Source organism: Pelophylax lessonae (assembly GCF_965119305.1).
Source record: "Pelophylax lessonae genome assembly, chromosome: 8".
NCBI lineage: Eukaryota > Metazoa > Chordata > Amphibia > Anura > Ranidae > Pelophylax > Pelophylax lessonae.
Genome location: NC_138775.1, coordinates 84,982,732 through 85,001,344, shown reverse-complemented (window position 1 = coordinate 85,001,344; position 18,613 = coordinate 84,982,732). Strand labels below are relative to the sequence as shown.

The 18,613-nt window shown below is 39.8% G+C and overlaps 1 protein-coding gene across 1 annotated transcript in view; it reads right to left on the bottom strand.

Annotated features, from left to right (window-relative positions):
- Window positions 1-18,613, bottom strand: part of LOC309562158 (inter-alpha-trypsin inhibitor heavy chain H3-like) — a gene marked incomplete at its 5' end in the record, with an annotated part of 129,809 nt that overhangs the window by 24,504 nt on the left and 86,692 nt on the right. The window contains 5 exons of the mRNA XM_082266283.1: window positions 250-422; window positions 2,122-2,326; window positions 5,177-5,290; window positions 9,505-9,525; window positions 12,472-12,564. Of these exons, the coding sequence (XP_082122409.1) occupies window positions 250-422; window positions 2,122-2,326; window positions 5,177-5,290; window positions 9,505-9,525; window positions 12,472-12,564 (606 nt within the window). The remainder of the gene's footprint in view (window positions 1-249; window positions 423-2,121; window positions 2,327-5,176; window positions 5,291-9,504; window positions 9,526-12,471; window positions 12,565-18,613) is intronic.

Genomic DNA, 18,613 nt, shown 5'->3' with positions numbered 1-18,613 from the left:
GTGACTTTCAGAATACCTGAACAATGATTGTATCTGATTAGCTTAAGTCACTGTTTGGCTGAGAATTTTCCACCAGTCTTCTTTAATTTTCAGATTGAAGTCACTGGGCCGGGTGGTGCCAACAGGGTTATCCATGGTTCAAATTTAAGCTTGGTATTTCCAGACTTCTAATAATAGATCAATCTATGGTTATTTGCATACAAAAGCTGAGTAAAAATTAACTCTAGTGTATAAATACAGTCACCTTACCTAACAATCCATGAACACCTGCAGAAAATTCATGATCATCCAAAGTATAGAATCCTAAGAAATCCGTGTGTAGAGAATCATTTTTCGCAAAATTATGTAAAAGAATGACAAATTTTGCCCCTTCGCCAAATGATAGTGTTAGATTGTTTTTCTTATTGACAACCAGGTTAAGCCTGCAATAATAAAGAAAAAAGGAAAACATCTAGTAAAGTAAATACAGTGTGTAATTTTTTTTATAGCCAGCATTGGCTATGATATAGAGTGGTAGGACTGCCAGGGATGGAACGAAGCCACCAAGATATCATGTTATCTTCCTCTGTCCAATTAAAGGTCCCCGAGCATAGGTAGTGTAGGCGGCTGTGTTAGCTTCTGCCAGCCTTCCTTCCCCCATACTGTGAGCAGTGCAAAGTCTGGACTTCTGTGAGCTGTGCAGCATCCAACTCTCACCCTGAGCTTCCCTGCTGTGTGAGCATCGGAACAGCTCTGTTTGAAATTTCACCATCTGCTCCTGCCCCTCCCTCCTGTCAGCAGAGGATCTGATCCAATCAGCGGCAAGAGGACTTGCTATGCACCAGCCGTCATGCATTCTGGGAATGTAGTCCTTAAAGGGGCACAGTGCAATGCAAGTAAATAGAGACTGATGGAGCTGTGGACTTCACTACCCAGTATTCCCTGCACAACAAAAGAGGAGAGACAGGACTTTTTCCAGGCAATTCTGGACAGATCTGGGTCTTTTGCAGGAAGAGACCAAGCCTAGCAGATATGTAGCCTTTGGTGGAACTGTGTAGGGACCAGGGGCTATAGGCATCTTTACCAAAGGGGACCGAGAGAGTGCAGACCTTTTGCTGGGCTGTCTGTAGCCACACCAGAGACCAATAGACGGAGACATCAGGAGTTCTCCTGACGTGCTGGGACCTAAAAATGGAGGGACCTCTTTCCGTGTGTGCCTACAATTAGGGAGAGACAGTGAGGACCTGATCATGAGGACTGAGACTTCTGGGACAGTAGACCGCCAAGTGATCTGGACCAGATTTCTGTGTATCAGGAGGGGTGAGTGGAACTACCTTTGCTTATCTCAACACTGACATAGTAAATGCAATAGAGACTGCTCCCAGTTTATCAGCCCATTAGCCCACCATTGCACACTCCTAAAGGGACAACTATACATGCACCACCTTACGGAAGAGCCCCAATGATAGCCAGCTTATACTGACAATCAGGCGCCAGTAACTTGTAGTTACCTCCAGGGGTACCCCTTTGTCAGGAAGGTATAAACCCACCCACTATCGGGGCTATATATATATATATGTAGTGTGCACACAAGGTCCTTCATTTTTGGGTTAGTTTAGGCTGACACTTTTAACCCTGTTTGCACCAGTTAAAAAAATTGGTTTAACATCACAATTCAGTTGATTGCCATCATATTAAGGTTTAGTGTTCACATTATCTAGAACAGCATCTTTAAACATGTTCAACCTCCTGTCAATAATTCATGCATTGTTTAATTGCATTGCCATAATACATCTTTTCAGTCCAGCATCAAGTTGCTCGTTGCCTGTTTTCTATGCATTATTATAAAGTGGTTGCATACTAGCTTTTAAGTTACAGAGGTGTGTCAGTGGGGTCTGAGTAGCTTAAAGAGTTGTAGCAGAACAGAGAACCCATCATATCCAGTGGCTCCTGTAGGAGTAAGCGCTACAGTAAAATAAGGGTGCAGGACCTGATTGGATTTGGCACAATTTCTCCTGTGGCACAGATGTAGTAAGTTTTGTCTTAGTCGTTTCTTTAGGGGTTCACTTGGTTAAAGTTGGAACTGGAACTTAAAGCTAGTGCTACCAGAATAATAAAAATAAGTAAAGTTCACTTCCATACCCTTCCTTCTTGACAGATGTTTTCTTCTCCCATGTATATTCCTTCTTTTTTTTACCCATCATGATAGTGATTGTCTCAGTAGTCACCTCAATTCTCAGTTTCATCTTTCTGTTTACAATTCCTAGTTTTCCAAAGTAGGTTTCCTTTGATATCACATTATTGCCTGTTTTCTTCTTTCCAATAATTTCCCCATTGACAGCGATGCCTACAGAGGATAATATATTAAAGGGTCACAATGTTCCATTTCAGTAGCATATGAATGTTAAAGTAGTAACGCATTACAATGAAATTATCTAATAGGGCTAGACTGAAATGTATGTAAATATTAAGGTGTTTGGAGTTAAACATCAGCTTTAGTTTAGTTTGTGTGCAAAAAAGGATGATACAGTGTGACTGCAAACCAGCAAATGAGGATAGCAAAAACACGTGTATGCTTATTCTAAAATGTTACAAACAGGCAAAATATCACATCCACAGAGCTTTTCATCTCTGGAGTACCTTCTCAAATTGGAACGTGATTTTCTTATTACTTTTACTGAACAGCAGAAGGATAGGATTATACAGATGTATCACAAGGCCTCCATCTCTAGTAAGATCCAAGAAACTTCATTTACTGAATGCTGCAAAGGCATGTATCCCACTATTCTGGAAACAAATCACACCTCCTTCCATTAAGACTTGGCTTGCCAAGATCAATGAAGTTCAACTAACAGAAAATCTCATGGTTGGGGCACACCTTAGAGAGGAATGGACTCGTAAAACGTTGTTTAAGTGGATAAATTTACTTTCACATCTGAATATCGGGATATTCTGGGCTCTCAACCATGACATCCTTGACCATTCCTTTTGTGGTAATGGCTTTGACCTCAACAGACTTCCTTGAGCCAGCTCTACTCAGACAGTGCACTCCCTTTCTTTTCCCTAAACCCCATCCTCATTTTTATTTTCCTTCTTCTCTTGCTCTTTCCTTCCTCCTTTTCCTTTCTTTCTCTTTTTTCATCTTTTTCCATTTGTACTAAAAAAAAAGTTATACGGGATATAAGCTTGCCAGGGGTCCTTGGGCGAAGGAAGCTGCATGGCTACTGCTTTGATAGACTTTATATCTGCTGGTCTATCTGTGGTGATTCTACTGTTGACTTTATTTCTGTATGTGTGCCATGCTCTTTGCCCATGCTGCTTGTTGTTTGTGGGAGCCTGTAGGCCCTGATAAACCCTGAATGACGTAAAAGCTGATAAATAAAGAATTTAAAAACAAGCAAAATACATTCGTTACTCATTTCAAGTGTGTAAAAAATATATGTCTTAATTATGCTAACTCACTGGAAGAAACAAAAACAGAAAACACAGCAAATACTTAAGGGTATATTTATCAATAATTTGATGGTTATTTCACCAGACTTTTACCCCTAATTCTGTGCTGCACTTTCACCTAAATATCAGCCAAAATTAGAGGAAATTCACCCAGCAAAAATCACATTCCCTATCATGTGCAACATTTTTTCTTTACTAGGAAAAGGTCTTTACTGTAATATTCATCCTATATAAGAAAAAGTTAAATATTACATTCAATGCACTTTAAACTGACAACTCCTAATCCCATTTTTAATCAAATTTCCCCTGGTTGTGGTGTTAGATCAATGGTTCTTAACCTTTTTTGAATATTTCTTATCTAACACTCACTGACTCCCTGAAACCTATCCATGGACCACTTAGGGGTCCATGGACCCCTGGCTAAGAACCTCTTGACTTCCTCTCCAGCTGTGGTACCGCAGTTGAGGAGCGCCACCTGCAGTGGAGAATGTAGACTGCACCTGCCTACACACCAAACACATCATTCCCCACCTAACCAAACAAGGGTACAAATTAGTTTATTTGAAATACTATGGCACAGTATAATTTTTGTATAACTATAGTGGCAACAAATTGGAAGATAAAGAGGATATGGAACCCATGGCAACAAATAGAACCCACCCCATAACAATTACAATAATGAAATATGATTTGTATCAGTGCAGCCAAAAAGAACAGTAAAATGTTGCCCTGAACTGGATCCCCAAGATGGACCAGAACTCTGCCATGCATCCAGCCTTAAATGAGTCTTAAATTTGAATGAGGTTGTATGAAATAGTGAGATTTTCCTTAGACCTAGGTAGGTTATCTGTGTTGTGATTGTAAAATTGTGCATAATATTCTCTGCAGTAGTGAGTATAACTGTAGAATCAGAATCTTTATGTGTACATTAAGGTTTTGCACTTGGGGACTAAAACATCAAATCACAATACACTTTAGGGGGGGGATCTTTGAGGGAATCAAAAATGGAGAAAGATCTGGGAGTCTTGGTTGATGATAGACTAGGCAATGGCATGCAATGTCAAGCGGCAGCTGCCAAACCTGGCAGAATATTAGCATGCATAAAGAAAGGGATGCATTCCAGAGATAAAACTATAATCCTTCCACTTTATAAAACTCTGGTCCGACCACATCTGGAGTATTCTGTCCAGTTCTTTTTGCCAGTCCTCAGGAGGGATGTGTTGGAGCTGGAGAGAGTCCAGAGAAGGGCAACTAAACTAATTAGGGGATTGGAGGACCTTAATTATGAAGAGCGTCTGCAATCGCTTGATTTATTCTCCCTGGAGAAGAGACGCCTGAGAGGGGACATGATAGCAATTTGTAAATATCTCAATGGCGATCTCAGCATAGAAAAAAGGCTATTCAGTCGAAAGGATTGCATGAGGACTCGAGGGCATACAATGCTATTAGAGGAGAAGCGTTTTAAACTCAGGCAAAGTGGGGGGTTCTTTACTGTTAGGGCTACAAGATTGTGGAATTCTCTACCACAAGAGGTGGTTTCTGCGGGAAGTATGGTGGCTTTCAAAAGACTCTTAGACGTACATCTCAAGGATCAGAACATTCAGGGGTATGAGAGATGATTACCGCCACACACACCTACACAGGTTGAACTGGATGGACTATTGTCTTTATTCAACCTCACCTACTATGTAACTATGTAACATTAATTAATCAAAGATAAATGGTCACACATTGTATAACATACCGAGTTCTTGGTCCTCAACCAGATTTAACACCACTCCAGGCTCCTCTTGTATGTTAAAGCACAAAGCATCATTCTTGCTTGGAACGCTTATCACAAAATGAGGATCAGAATCAACTGTCAAGACAAAGTTACACTACTATGACAATACGATAGAGAAATGCCTGTGACATTTATGGAAAAATATTAGGAGAGAGGTAGCAAAGTCCCATTCTGTAGCTCTATTTAAGACTAGTAAAAAAAATAACAACAGTTATTATGGACCATAGGAATAAAGCAATTAAGTTAATTCCAAGGCCAGAAAGATTCCAACAAGCATTTTTTTTCCTGCTCATTTCAGAGGCGTTTGAAATAGGTACAGGTGGATGTAAAATTTAGGACAAACACCTCAGTGATCTATAGCAGTGTCTTCTTTTTATGCAAGAAATAAGACAAAGAAAAGGCACACCAGCCTAGTGCATTATCCCACATCCATTTTATTAGCAATCCAAAAAAATAATACTCACAAACCATATGATGAATATAGAATATCAAAGTATCAGCTTCAGGTTTCTCGATCTGTCCTGGGTACTCCAAAACAGGGGAGGACACCTTTGGGATCCTAACTGGCTTACGCGTTTCCTCAGATCCAAACTATCTAGACCTTCACACTTCAACAATATTTATATACACAAACATACCTACTCATGGTGAATAGTGAGTAGGTATGTTTGTGTTTATATATTGTTGAAGTGTGAAGGTCTTGATGGTTTGACTCTAGGGAAGAGGATCCATCCCTCGAAACACTTGTTGACATATTAGGGTAGTTTGGACTATGCAATCTCTAGCTAGGATCCCAAGGGTCTCCTCCCCTGTTTTGGAGTACACTAGGTGGATCCAGAAACCTTGAGCTGATACTTTGATATGCTATATTCATCAAATGGTTTGTATGTTTTATTTGGATTACTAATAAAAGGTACGTGGGATAATGCACTAGGCTAGTGTGCCCTCTCTTTGTCTGATTTCTTGTAGAGTGTCATGAGGACCTCCCCAGTCCTAAGAGGGCAGCAAGGCCGTGTGCATTTCTGAAAAATGTCATGCAGTTTATACATATAAAGAACTGACATCTGATCATTAGATGTAGGCACAGGAGAGTTTTGTTTCAATATGACTCTTCTATTCTTTGGTCATAATTGGAAACCATAGCAAATGTCATGGACTAAATGATCACAAGCTTTGCCCTCTATTTGCCCAGAACATGTTGCTATAGAGACTGCATAGTCCATATTACCCTAATAAGTCAGCAGGTGTTGGCCATTTTCTCAAAAAAAAAAAAATCAAGTTTTTAGAGAAATACATACTGTGGTTGATTTATTAAAGGCAAGGAAATTTGCACTTTCCAGGGACATTTTCCCTTGGCTTAGTGAATGTGAAGAAGCTGTGCTGATTTCCACCATCAAATCAAATTGTGTGTGTATATATATATATATATATATATATATATGTTTTCTTGCACACAATAGCATGCTCTTTGCAAAGGGAATTTTTACCACATTCACCAACCTCTTGGGAAAATTCTGTTGCAAAGTGAACAGCCGATTTGCTTTTAATCAATCAACCCCACTGTCTCCATTTACTTTAGTTGAATGGTACATAAAACAATCTCTGTAAATAACACTATTGAAATTCATATCCATAAGCTAAAATAATAGCTGTGCTAGCAGTGGTAGCTGGAATTATAAATTTACCTACACCAGCCATGAACTATACGCTGCAGACACAAACCAGAGTGCAAATAATGCTATGAAAGGCCACAGTGGTTAACATTGATGTCTTTAGTTCTAGGGTTTAACTTCATTCTCATGATGTACAATGAGTCCCTGGGGGCAAACATTTAGCAGTGGCTTAAGGCAAGGCTGGCTATAGACAGTAGGGAACAGTCAGACATGCATGCACGATCAATCCTCAAGGCCTGTTTCTCCCCTAAGGCTCGATTCACACCTATGCATGTTGCTTTTGAGTGTTTCTGTAGCGATTTTTGCTGTGCTTTCTACAGTTTTTACCATAATTTTGCCATGATTTTACTGCAATTTGCATTTTTTATGCTTTTTTTGGGGGGGAAATTTGTTGTTGGGCAGATTTAAAAATGAAAAACGCAAATAGTATCAAAATGCAGCTTCTCCATTGAATTCTATTGAACCAAAAAAGCAAAATAAGCAAAGTTTTTCTTTTAAAAAAGTCCCCAACCCTTTCCAACAATGCAGAGGCACAAAATTTGAACGTATTCTATAGGAACCTATGTTACAAAAATTGATTTGAATGGAGACTTAAGGAGCCCTTTAGTCACATAAGTGTTCTTGTTTGGGGAAATTAAAAGGGAAGAGGGAGCCCTACTTTGTCAGTCTCTGTACCTGGTTTTTAAAAATTAGTTTTTTTTCCTAATTATGTTGTTCTCAAGTATACTTGTGTGATACTGCACTGCCTCATTAACATTGCATTGTTAGACAGACATTGTATACCTATGATTACCCACCCCCTTCAAAGTCTCTGTAGTGAATATCTCTTACATCTCTAACATTTCCCTAAAAGGTTCAGAGCTTTCATTTAAAAAAAACATGGACTGTAGCATCCTACTTGTTTTTATTTTTTTTGGGAGTGGATATCTTTTTTATAGCCATGCCTTGCTGCTAGGTCTTCTGCACTATTAGAATAACTTTTTCCAAGGGTAGAGAACATCCTAACTACAGTGCCTTTAGAGCACTCTTTTAGAATTTTGCCTTTCCGGGGAGGGTGTTGTTTCTAGAGCTTCTCACTTTCTAGTTTCACACAGACATCCTAGACTAGTGTTGGCGAACCTTGGCACCCCAGATGTTTTGGAACTACATTTCCCATGAGTCTCATGCACTCTGCAGTGCAGTTGAGAATCATGGGAAACGTAGTTCCAAAACATCTGGGGTGCCAAGGTTCGCCATCACTGATCTAGACCAAGATCAGAGCCACTAAGAGAAATGTTAACCTTTAAGACCCAATTACATATGCCCAATAAAGGCGCTGACATGAAAACCCAGCATCTATTAGAAGTTGGACGTGTAACGTTATTGATTTTTTTTTAACTGTATGTCAAGATAAATTAAATAACATATGAAGTACATGTCTTCAGTACATGCACAATTCTCCATGTTTTATCCCCCTTAAAGACTTAGCAAGTACAGAAATATACCTGTTGATCTGCCAAAAAAATGTGTTCAGCAACCTGTTGTGGGCTGACAACACAGATGTTTTTGTGGATTGAGAGTTGTTAGCACAGCCCATTGTATTCTGCTAAACTACCCAACCACTCCCATTTTTTTTTTTTTTAAAGAAAAAAATCATTAAAACCATTTAAAGGCTGATGTGCATCAGGGTTAACAGAATACAAAATACATAGGTGCAAACGGTTCTATGTATTCCACGGACTACCACCATGGATGAAACCATGGCAGGACAACCATGGAGAACTAGAAGTACCCTTTGAGATAACACATGACAGTCCTGACAGTCCTGAATTTCTGAAAGAACAACAGTTTTTTATACTTATCAAACAAATACAGTAAAACCTTGGATTGAGAGTAACTTGGTTTGAGAGCATTTTGCAAGACAAGCAAAATTTGTTAATATTTTTTGACTTGATAGACAAGCAATGTCTTGATATACAAGTACCGTCATGTCACAACTGAGTATAATAGAGAAGAGAGAAGTCTGTAAGTGTAGCAATGGGGTTACATTTAATGAAGGTACAACATTTAGCAACTCACATTGTTAATGAATAAAACAGGTACATCTAAGTATGCAGGCATTTGGGGTAAAGCTGTCCATATAGACCATCCTTCACACCACCATCGACGTCATCCCTTCCGCTCTGCGCTCCACAAGCGCTTCAAGTCTCGCTTTCAGATCTCTCTACTGCAGGATAGTCTTTCCGATCACGATTGCAGACGGACAGTGGTGGGATCCCGCGGTGCGGAGGATGGTCTATGTGGACAGCTTTACCCCGGATGCCTGCATACTTAGTTGTGCCTGTTTAAATTATCAATCATGTGAGCTGCTAATTGTTGTACCTTCATTAAATGTAACCATATTGCTACACTTAGAGGTGCCTCTCTTCTCTTTTATACTCTGTAGCTCCTGCTGGATTTTTCTTCTAATCCCCTTGTGAAGGATGCCATTTGTGGATGGACATTTTATGGTTACACAACCTATCACATTTCTTTAATCTTTTTATATGGACTATAAACTGATTTATGTTTTAGGAATTAATTCTGCTCGCAATCCAAGGTTTTACTGTATAACAAAATGTTTCATGGTGTCCTTACCCCAGTTATAAGGCGTCTGAGCTGTAAAAAAAAGACAAGCAAGATACATTTTAATAACAGAAGCTGCTTTACACATAATGATCATAAAGAACTGCAGTGATTCTTACCGCTAATGTAATGTGAAAGACTACATACTGTATATGGGAATTATAATATAAGCTGGAATTGGGAAAATTCTGTACTCATCATCATTCAGAGGGGGATGCTATAAAGAAATGACCCATCAAAACTATATGGTTAATGACCAGTAGCTTATAAGTGTAGCGCCCCCCCCCCCCCAAACTCCAGAGGCCTGGTGGTGACCCCCAGAGACAGGGAGGGCCGAAATCCCTCCTCCTCAGGGTGCAGATTACTGGGCATGGCGGGTGGTGAACAAGATAGAAAGATGGGCACCAGTCACTTTTATGCTTAAACAAAAGACGTTTATTTCTCACAACAGGAACAAAAAATGGGAGAGAGGGGTAGGGCACAGGACAAAAATTCAGAATAGGTAGACAGCAGTACAGAAAAAGAGCTTTTGAGCTATGGACTGACCTGGGAGGCAACTCCTCTCCTCTGGGTCCAGTCTCCTGTAGCAATCTGTACTCTGTAGCATAAGATGTGGACTGACCTGGGAGGCAACACCTCTCCCCTAGGTCCAGTCTCCTATGGCAATAGTATGTAACTCACAGAAGGTGCAGGAATTCTGTGGATAATTCCATCTTAATGCTTTCCCAGGCTCTCCAACACATGGCAGAGTCACCTCTGGTACTTCATCTCAGGTCTCCTTCACTCTTCCAAGCAGTGTGCGGGCTCTCCCTTCCAGAGCCCAGAGCACATGGTTAGGCCCCAGGCTTCAGGCCTACACAGCAGCAGCTATTCCTCACACACCCACCCAGACAGGGGGTCTTGGCATTAGGAGACAGATCACCTGACTTCCTCTCCCAGCATGCTCCGCTACCAGTGTGATTGGCTGAGAGAAACATACATATTCATAACCTGACTCACTGTAATTCATGTAATTCATGTAATGCCAAAGATAACAGTGCCACCTACTGACAGAAGGGGGAAATACAGCCAAACCAGGATTAGGAGGGAAATCCAATGACCACAAGACTATAAATCAGCCAGGCTAGCTACCACCTAGCACAACAAAATTTACTAGCAACCCCGCTTAAGACAAGGGTGCTGCATTAGAATTATGTAGACCCCAGCCAATTTTGTTGATGTTCTCAAGAGCTTATTAGAAGGTCTATCAGAACATTTATTACATTAAAGTGGAACTTCACCGCAGCATGAATCCCCTCTCTCTGTCCCTCTTCTGTGCCACTATCTTAAAAAATCCCTGGGACATGGCAGAGTCCTGATGTGCATCTGTGCCCCCCCCCCCCCCCCAAGGGATTTATGAGCATGTGCAAAAATCCACGGATTGCCAAGTTTTCCAACATTTCCATATGCTGGAGTTATTGTTTGGCAAAAAACAGGTTTTAACTGCTGATCGCAAAATGCATCTATGTGGAGAAGTGGGCTTTAACGGTGACTTGATTTTGTGTGCTGAAAACAAGCTCACTGTGAGCTCCCAGCACACTGACCAAGTTTTACTTGACAGCTCTCGGTTATGGCTTCTGATTGGGAGTTAGTGAGACAGGCTCCCAGTCATGTGATAGCTGTGAGAACTAATCACGGTGGTCACATGATGATAAAGCCATGCCACCTCCTGGCAATAAAGCTCACTTGAAGGGCTCAGGAAGGATAAACATCGTTTGTTTACATTTTATTCAGCAGGTTGACAGTTTTCTAATAGAAGTCACAACAGGTGGGACACAACAGGTAGGACCCCCCTCCCAAACCTCACTATTGCGTGTTTCCTGGGATCATCTAGGACAAGCGTGCATATGTAAACATCAATTGGGCAACACATATTAGATATTCCATGCAACCTAGAGTGAAGAATAATTTTATGGCCTTTATATACACAATAATTCTAAATCTAACCTTGAGCTAAAGACTTTAAAAGCATCGTTGGATGACAACTTTGGGCATCCTATTCTTTTCACAGACACATGCATTTTAAAGGCTTAAAGTGGTTTTAAAGGCTCATGGTTTTTTACTTTTATGTATTCCATGTATGAAGGTAAAAAAACCTTCTGTGTGTAGTGGCCCCCCGAGCCCCCCTAATACTCACCTGAACACCATCTTGATCCAGTGATGCGCACAATCGCCAAGATTCTGCTGGGTCTCTCATTCCTCATTGGCTGAAACAGTAGCAGCAGTCATTGTCTCCTGCTACTGTCAATCCTAGCCATTGAGCCAATGAAGAGAGAGCAGGGGGCGGGTTGGGCCCCGTCTTTATGTGTCTTATGGATGCATAGAGCGGGGCTTGAGAGTGAGCACACACAAGTGCCCCCAGAGCAAGCGGCTTGCTTTTGGGGCACTGGTTGAAGAGGAGGAGCCAGGCGGCGGGCCTGAAAAGAGGAGGATCGGGGCTGCTCTGTGCAAAACCAGATAACATGTATAACCAAGTTATTTTTTGTTATGAGCCTTTAATGTCATTTTAACATACTTGGCATTTATTTACTCATGTATTACATTTAGCAGTAAATTGAACAGTAAACTTATTTTTGAGTGCGCTAAAATGTATTTGCTGGTATTTTTTTATTGGAAAATATACATTTAAGAAACAGTTGCGCACATAATAAAAATAGCAACTGACATAATTTTTTTCTATAGGTTCCTTACTTTCACAAAATATATACAAATATTTTACCAGGCTTCCAAGGTTGGCTGTAGAGGTTTATTGCCCCATTTGCTGTGGTTGTGCTTTTCAAAAATCCCAAAGGCTATAGCAGCATACAATTTAAATATATTTACATGCATTATATTTATGCATGCCCCATATATATAAGACACACCTGTAAATAGTACCTCTATTTATGGAACAGACCTTAATACATCTGGGGAAAAAAAATATAATTTATTTTTATTTACCGTACTGATATGGTGGAGAGGCGTAGACACCAGGGTATGCATAGTTCTGCAGAGCTGAAAGAAAAAATAAAAAAACAATGATGATGTAAAACACTTACAAAACTGGGGTACAGTGGTTTCTCAGTATTAAAGAGGGACATTACTCCCCCTGTGTTAGTTCGTTTTTTTTTTTTTAAAACAGAGATTTTATTGAAATTTTCAACATAATACAGAACAATAACCAAAACTGTGCATAGATAGGGACAATCAGCGCTTACAAGCAGGACATACCAAAGAGCAATAGCAGAAGACAACACAGGCAGTATATCACGACAAACTTCATGGGACAGATGCAGGGGAATGCTTGTTCTACATTAATTGCAGGTATCGGACCTCTGGAGCCACCTGTCCCATATCTTGTTGAACTTAGTAGGACAACCTCTATGCTTATACATGAGTTTGTGATATGGGAGAACATTATTAACCTCCTTCAGCCACACAGTAAATTCAGGAGGGCGCTCCCGCATCCACTGTCTAGCTATCAATTTCCTTGCAATGAAAAGCGTAACTTGTAGAAAAGTGGTCAGGAACTTGTCCATGTCTTCATCTGGGTATATACCCAGGAGACACTGCTTAGGGTCCAGCTGTAGGGGAGACCATATCTTATCATGCAGGAAGGCCACAATTTGATGCCAATATCTCTGGATCTGTGGGCATCGCCAGAGTAGATGGAAGATTGGGCAATCTGGAGAAAAACCATGCCGGTATCGCGTCAAGCTGATAGGAGTAAGAGTTAATTCGTTTTTAAGTTTATTCTTACCTTTTATCCTGAATTCACATGCTCACCCACCCAGGAATTTCAGCATTGTTCTGCTCTGATCTGCCACTTAGCTGTCACATACTGGGTCTTGTGCTACCAAATTCTTCTTTGATGTCCTAAGAAACCCAGCTGAGTCTTATGGGTTCAGGAAGCCAACCTCTGATGACACTTTTCAGGTCCACCCTACTCTAGCTACAGAATGTGAAAGCCAGTTCCTCCTGGGATTTGTGACGTGTATATTCCAGGAGGCTTCAGGAGCTGGGGCCTAGACAAGAATGGAGGGAAGGGGCAGGATATATCAAAATAAATAAATAACCCCCTCCAAAGAAAAAAAACTTATATAGGGGAATGCTATTTAGGAAGGTGAATGCTAAGGGGGGAACGTTTTTGATGAGTGAAGGTCCGCTTTAAGTTCTGGACAGCAGAATTTAGACAGCAAATCTGCTGTGTACCTGATTGCGGCTGAATGCAAGTTAAATACAAAAGGAGGGGCCGAGGAAATTCCCTGTGTTACACGCTACATAATTCAGTATACAGTATACTGTTGGCCATAACTACATTTGCCAGAAAACTTTGATTACTTGATGCTGGTCAAGTTGAAGATGAAGAGCATAATTTTTTTTCCTGAAAATTTTAAATTCTTTTTAAATTCTGTTTTTTCATCTGATATGTGCTTCTTTAGCTAATGATGGAGTGATCTTATCTTACTGTGATCTCCAACAAGTTTCAGCTGTCGGTTGAATATAAAATGAGATTAAACATCACTTCTTATCCAACAGCAGTCTTCCATAGTGCTGCAGTGTGGTTAACCACTTAAGCCCCGGAAGATTTTACCCCCTTCCTGACCAGGGGGTTTTTTGCGATTTTTTTACTGCGTGACTTTAACGGACAATTGCGCGGTCGTGCGACGCTGTACCTAAACAAATTTTACGTGCTTTTTTTCCCACAAACAGAGCTTTCTTTTGGTGGTATTTGATCACCTGTGCGATTTTTACTTTTTGCGCTATAAACAAAAAAATAGCGTAAATTTTGCAAAAATAACAATATTTCTCACATTTTTTATATGAAATTCCCCCCCAAAAAAATGTAAAAATCAAAATTTTTGAACATTTTTGGCCAATTTGTTTTCTGCTACATATGTTTGGTAAAAAAAATCGCAAAAAGGGTATATTGGTTTGCTCAAAAGTTATTGCGTTTACTAACTAAGGGAAAGATTTCTGTCATTTTTGGTGTTTTTTTTTTACCGCGTAATGGCGGCGATCTGCGATTTTTTTTGCGGTACTGCGACATTGCGGCGGACAGATCGGACCCTTGACTGACATTTTTGACACTTTTGGGGTTACCAGTGACATTACTGCAGTAATCAGTGCTATACATATGCACTGTTACTGCAAAATGACACTGGCAGGGAAGGGGTTAACTTTATTGGGGAGGGAGGGGTTAAGTGTGTCCCTAGGGGCATGTTTCTAACTGTGATTGGCTGTGGCTACTAGTGTAGGAACAGTGATCAACAGTCCTACATAGTAGAACCGTCTGATCACTGTTTCTACACAGGGGAGAATGACAGGCGGCTTGTTTACATCAGCCGCCTGACTTTCTCCCTCTGTACCGACGATCGCCGAGTGACCGGCGGGCATCGGGTCCGCCGGTCACACGCACTAACTTCCCTGTGAACGAGCCGCGGCGGGCGCGCGCCTCCGCAGGCGCGCGCTCGCCCGCTATTGGCTCACAAGGAAGTGACAGGCGAGTGACGTACCGGTACGTCACTGCCTGGCCGGGGCTGACCGCCACAGTATATAGTCGTGCGGCAGTCGGCAACTGGTTAAACACCACTATCAACTAGTACTATGTAGAGTCTGGTCATTAAGGCAACAACAAATTGCTTAGATTTTGGTTTAAAGATCTTGCATTTTATATAGGCCTTCCACAAGAAAAGATTAACAGCATACACCAAAAATTGGTCCACCTATAGTATGCACCATAGCAGTTATGCGGCAACTATAGACCCCCTAAAGTATATTGCCTGAAACAAAATGAACACCACACCATACTTTAACCTGACTGTTTTAAATTACTTTCTAATGTCTAAACATATATATTTTACCATTCTTGCTTGGCAAGTACACTGAAATAACATTGGAGTTGTGGTTTGAAATGAATAATTCCTACCATTACAGATAATATATCCAAATAAAATTGAATGCATTAAATCAATGGCACTATATATATTTATATACAGTGCCTTGAAAAAGTATTTATACCCCTTGAAATTTTCCACATGTTGTCATGTTACAACCAAAAACACACATTTATTTTATTAGGATTTTATGTGATAGACCAAAACAAAGTGGCACATAATTGTCAAGAGAAAGGAAAATTATCATTTTTTTCCAAAACTTTTTAAAATAATTATCTGCATTTGTATTCAGCCCTCCTGAGTCAATACTTTGTAGAACCACCTTTCGCTGCAAATACAGCTGCAAGTCTTTTTGGGTATGTCTCTACCAACTTTGCACATCTAGAGAGTGAAACTTTTGTCCATTCTTCTTTGCAAAATAGCTCAAGCTCTGTTAGATTGGATGGTGAGTGTCTGTGAACAGCAATTTTCATATCTTGAAACAGATTCTCAATTGGATTTAGGTCTTGGCCATTCTAACACATGAATATGCTTTGATCCAAACAATTCCATTGTAGCTCTGGCTGTATGTTTAGGGTTGTTGTACTGCTGGAAGGTGAACCACTGCCCCATTCTCAAGTCTTTTGCAGACTCTAACAGGTTTTCTTCTAAGATTGCCCTGTATTTGGCTCCATCCATCTTCCCACCAACTCTGACCAGTTTCCTTGTCCCTGTTGAAGAAAAGCATCCCCACAACATGATGCTGCCAACACTATGTTTCATGGTGGGGACAGTGTGTTTAGGGTGATGTGCAGTGTTAGTTTTCCACCACACATAGCGTTTTGCTTTTTGGCCAAAAAGTTCAATTTTGGTCTCATCTGACAAGATCACCATCTTCTACGTGTTTGCTGTGTCCCCTACATGACTTCTCTCAAACTGCAATCGGGACTTCTTATGGCTTTCTTTCAACAATGGCTTTCTTCTTGTCACTCTTCTATAAAGGCCAGATTTGTGGAATGCATGACTAATAGTTGTCCTGTGGACAAATTCTCCCACCTGAGCTGTGGATCTCTGCAGCTCCTCCAGAGTTACCATGGGCCTCTTGGCTGCTTCTCCTTGCCCGGCCTGTCAGTTTAGGTGGATGGCCAGGTCTTGATAGGTTTACAGTTGTGCCATACTCTTTCCATTTTTGGATGATGGATTGAACAGTGCTCCATGAGATGTTCAAAGCTTTGGAAATTTTTTTATAACCTAACCCTGCTGTAAACTTCTCCACAACTTTATGCCTGACCTGTCTGGTGTGTTCCTTGACCTTTATTATGCTGTTTGTTCACTAAGGTTCTCTAACAAACTTCTGAGGGCTTCACAGAACAGCTGTATTTATACTGAGATTAAATTACACACAGGTAGACTCTTTTTACTAATTAGGTGACTTCTGGAGGCAATTGGGTTCACTAGATTTTAGTTAGTAGTATTAGAGTAAAGGGGCTGAATACAAATGCACGCAACACTTTTCAGATATTTATTTGTAAAAAAGTTATAGAAACCGTTTATCATTTTCCTTCTACTTCACAATTATGTGCCACTTTGTGTTGGTCCAACACATAAAATCCCAATAAAATACATTTACGTTTTTGGTTGTAACATGACAAAAGGAAAATTTCAAGGGGTACGAATACTTTTGCAAGGCACTGTATATATATATATATATATATATATATATATATATATATATATATATATATACTGTATAGATGATGTGTTGATGTATTGATTTACATTTCTTTTTGTTATTATCAATTTTTTTATTATGGTAGCAATGATTCATTTTTATATCTTAATGTTTTGGTAGAGCTAAATGTTGCGTATAAACTTTTTTAAATATTCAGATTTTTTTAAACCGCAATTTGGGTTGAGGAAATTTTTCTATATATAGAATAAGCTACAGTATATTAATATTAATTCTGCGGGCATCTATCTTTTCCTTGCATTTATATTCCATATTACTATGGATTGAAGAACAGTCAGAACTATGACACGTGTGAGTTTGCGTGGATTTACATACCATATGCGTTATGATCCACGGGAGATGCAAGAGGAAGAGAGGTTACATGCTGACAGGGGTGGGAAAACCCAAAACTTCAGGTTGGACAGAAAAAAAGCCAGAGACTGTAATAGGTGACCTCACTATTGGAGACCACACTCCACTTACAACTGTTATATTATTTTACATCTGAATAATAGACATCAATAATGCAGTCTGTAAAACACATATAATTAGAGAATCTGTTCAGCTTAATTCTTTTTTTGCTTCTGCAAAGTTTTGTGAAATAATTCTGTCCACAAATATGGGCACAAATGGGGCACGTACCCTATAGGGTGGGCCCTATTTTTCTTTTACAAGGTTTTTAATTAGGTATTTTCAAATACATTCAAACAATAATAGCACAATCTACAAAAACAAAATGAAAATAGAAAATAGGGAAAAGAAACACATATTTAAGAGTGCAAATGTGCATAACCAAGAAAGAAGGGGGAATGTATGGTAAGTAAACCACTTTAAGACCGGAAGGATTTTCCCCCTTAACGACCAGGCACTGCGTTAATTTATCGGACAATTGCGCAGTCGTGCAACGCTGTACCCAAACTAAATTTACGTCCTTTTTTTTCCCCACAAATAGAGCTTTCTTTTGGTGGTATTTGATTTTTATTTTTTGTGCTATAAACAAAAAAAGAGCGACAATTTTGAAAAAAAAAAAACAATATTTTTCACATTCTGCTATATGACATTCCCAAAAATAAAAAATAAAAAAACGAATTTTTTAAATATTTTAGGCCAATTTGTTTTCTGCTACATATTTTTGGTAAAAAAAAAATCGCAATAAGCATATTTTGATTGGTTTGCGCAAAAGTTATCGCACCTACTAACTACGGGAAAGATTTATGTCATTTTTATTGTTTTTTTTTTTTACTAGTAATGGTGGCGATCTGCGATTTTTTGCGGCGGACAGATCGGTCCCCTAACTGACATTTTTGACACTTTTAGGGGTACCAGTGACATTACTACAGTAATCAGTGCTAAAAATATGCACTGTTACTGTAATAATGACACTAGCAGGGAAGGGGTTATAAGTGATCAAGGGGTTAAATGTGACCCTAGGGGAGTGATTCTAACTGTGGGGGGGGGGCGTGGCTTGTGAGATGACCATAGAGACATGTGATCCTAT